The 2,735-nt window shown below is 43.7% G+C and overlaps 1 protein-coding gene across 1 annotated transcript; it reads left to right on the forward strand.

Moving 5' to 3' along the window:
* The first annotated feature begins 1,242 nt into the window (after positions 1-1,242).
* On the forward strand, positions 1,243-2,210 carry LOC108543315 (olfactory receptor 2F2-like). Its single transcript, XM_017893739.1, is given in 3 exon segments — positions 1,243-1,788; positions 1,790-1,831; positions 1,833-2,210. Coding segments are annotated over 3 exon segments (966 nt in total).
* The last annotated feature ends 525 nt before the right edge of the window (positions 2,211-2,735 follow it).

Here is a 2,735-nt window from a genome sequence, read left to right on the forward strand (position 1 = left end):
AGAGGCTACACTCCTTAGAAAAGCACAGTTGAGGGTTGCTTCCCTGTTAAGGTGGAGCTTCCCTGTAGGGTTGCTTCCCTGTAAGATGGACTTTTGGCTTAATTGAGTTTGACTTCCCAGGTCAAGCAGGTGTAGTCCTCATGCTTCTCTGAAAGGCATGTAGATGTCCTTGACGGGGCTTTTTAGCTGAGTAGAGCCGTAGATTGACTTCCTGGGTCAAGCAGGTCTACTTCATGTGTCTTTCTGAAATGGGTGGAGGTGTGTATCTCCTTGTCTTGGCAGAGGTCACTGGTGTGGGCTCTGAGACAGGACATGGGGACTAGCTATCTAAGGCCTCAAGCTAGGTTACACTTCCTACCATGCTTCTGAAGATGACCAGCTTAGCTTTGTAAATGAACTATGAAGTTGACTAGTGTCTCTGATTGGGCACCACAGCTAGCAAGAATACAAAGGTATGCCATGATCTGTGTGCTGGTCACTATGACCTCTGCCTCCTTTCTTTGTTTCTACTTGACACCAGGTAGTCTAGCTATGCTGTTACCTCCAGTGTTCTCCATGAGGTAAGCCCAGAGTGGGATTTCTGAGAAGCATCTTGGAATACTAGAGATGCTGAATGACTGCCTCTAGTTTTCTTTTCCTCTTGTAAAAACCATGGGCCCAGGAAAACCCTCTTTGGTGTTGTGTTGACTTTGGCAGGGGCAAGGTGGCAGGGTTGAAGTGAAACTATGCTTCTTAGCCTTCTAATTCCATTTTCATTCCATGTACCTTGTGGTTGTCTCATGTTAGTGTCCAAGTAGTGGAGTTTTAAAAAAGATACTGTGGTATGGGGATAGTTGCTAGTTGAATGTTCTGTAGAGAAGAGTAGAGTCTAGGACTTTCTATTCTTCCTTTTTGCTGACATCACCAGAAAACAAACTCCCTGCCCTGGATATTGAGGTAAGTGAGTAAAGAGGTAAAGCTTGCAAAAATTGCACTGCATTATGTACAGGCTTTAACTGGCTTATGTGAGTCCACACCATGTCCTTATGAAAGCCCTACTGTCTCTCTAATGTAAAGTAAATACATTGTGTGTTGGAAACAAGCCTGTTATCTTGGCCTCGTGAATTATCTAAAATATTTGGCCAAGGCTGGAATGTTGTATACAGTATGCATTCCTCAGAAATTATTCTTGTGATTCTTTGATTCAACAGCTTCTGTTTTTTTCTGACTCTTTCTGCAGATTAATATTTCTCACATTTTTAAATGGAAATAGATAACCAGACATGGGTGAGAGAATTTATTCTTCTTGGCTTATCTAGTGACTGGTACACTCAGGTCTCCCTCTTTTCCCTGTTCTTGGTCACATATCTCATGACAGTGCTGGGGAACTGCCTCATTGTTCTTCTGATCGGACTGGACAGCCGACTCCACACTCCCATGTATTTCTTTCTCACCAACCTCTCACTTGATGTCTCCTATGCCACAAGTATAGTCCCTCAGCTGGCTGTGCACATTTTCTTGCAGAACACAAAGCATCCCCTGTTGGAGCTGTGCAGCCCAGTTTATTCTTTCTTCCCTGGCATGGGTGGCGCCTTCGAGTTTGTTCTCGCTGGCAGTGATTGCTATGACCGCTATGTGGCTGTGTGGTGCGACCCCCCTGCCGATACTCAGCCCATCATAGCATCGGAGCACTGTGCTAGGTTGGCCATCCACATCGCTGGGTCAGTGGCTCCATCAACTCTCTTGTGGCAGACTGCTATCACTTTTCAGCGCCCATGTGGCACTAACAAGTTTATTGATCATATATCCCTGTGAACTCCTAGCTGTGGTCAGGCTGGCTTGTGTGGACACCATCTTCCAATGAGGTCACCATCATGGTGTCTAGCATTGTTCTTCTGATGACACCCTTCTGCCTGGTTCTTTTGTCCTACATCCAGATCATCTCCACCATCCTAAAGATCCAGTCCAGAGAAGGAAGAAAGAAAGCCTTTCACACGTGTGCCTCTCACCTCACAGTGGTTTCCCTGTGCTATGGCACAACCATTTTCACTTACATCCAGCCCCACTCTGGTCCCTCAGTCCTTAAAGAAAAGCTGATCTCTGTCTTCTATGCCATTGTTATGCCTCTGCTGAACCCTATGATTTATAGTCTAAGGAATAAAGAGGTGAAGGGGGCCTGGCATAAACTATTAGAGAAATTCTCTGGGATAACATCAAAGCTGGCAACTTGACTCGTGAACATCACTTTGAGAAAAAGCTTTGCCTCATTGTTCTCCACCCAACTCAGATATGGCAAGGATAAACTATGTTGCTCTGGCAACCAGGAAGGAGATGATGTAACATGTACTGGGGATGTTATGTAGGAGGCTGAGTGGTTGAGTTGGATGCAGTGTGGGATGTGGGGATAATTTTATATCCCAGCAGTATGATTAGTGGAGTTAGCTACTGCTGTAACAGAACCTTCCACAATTTCTCAATCTCCACTCTTATGTTCTGATAAAAACTGAAAAATAGTACTACTTACTGTTTTGGTTTGTCATATTATTTATAATCATAGACCTATTCATACATCTTACCTTGGAACAGTGGTTCTTATTTATTGACATTTTGGAAAAGGTTGTAGTGTTTGCATTTAAAACAAAATGCATTTTCACATTTGAAGACTCACTTAAAATAATTGGTTGTTTATGTAGCCACATACAGTAGTTATGAGTCAACATTCCGAGAAGGATGTTGTTGTCAAGGCTTATTAAAAT

This window comes from Rhinopithecus bieti, unplaced genomic scaffold (assembly GCF_001698545.2).
Source record: "Rhinopithecus bieti isolate Rb0 unplaced genomic scaffold, ASM169854v2 scaffold_23862, whole genome shotgun sequence".
NCBI lineage: Eukaryota > Metazoa > Chordata > Mammalia > Primates > Cercopithecidae > Rhinopithecus > Rhinopithecus bieti.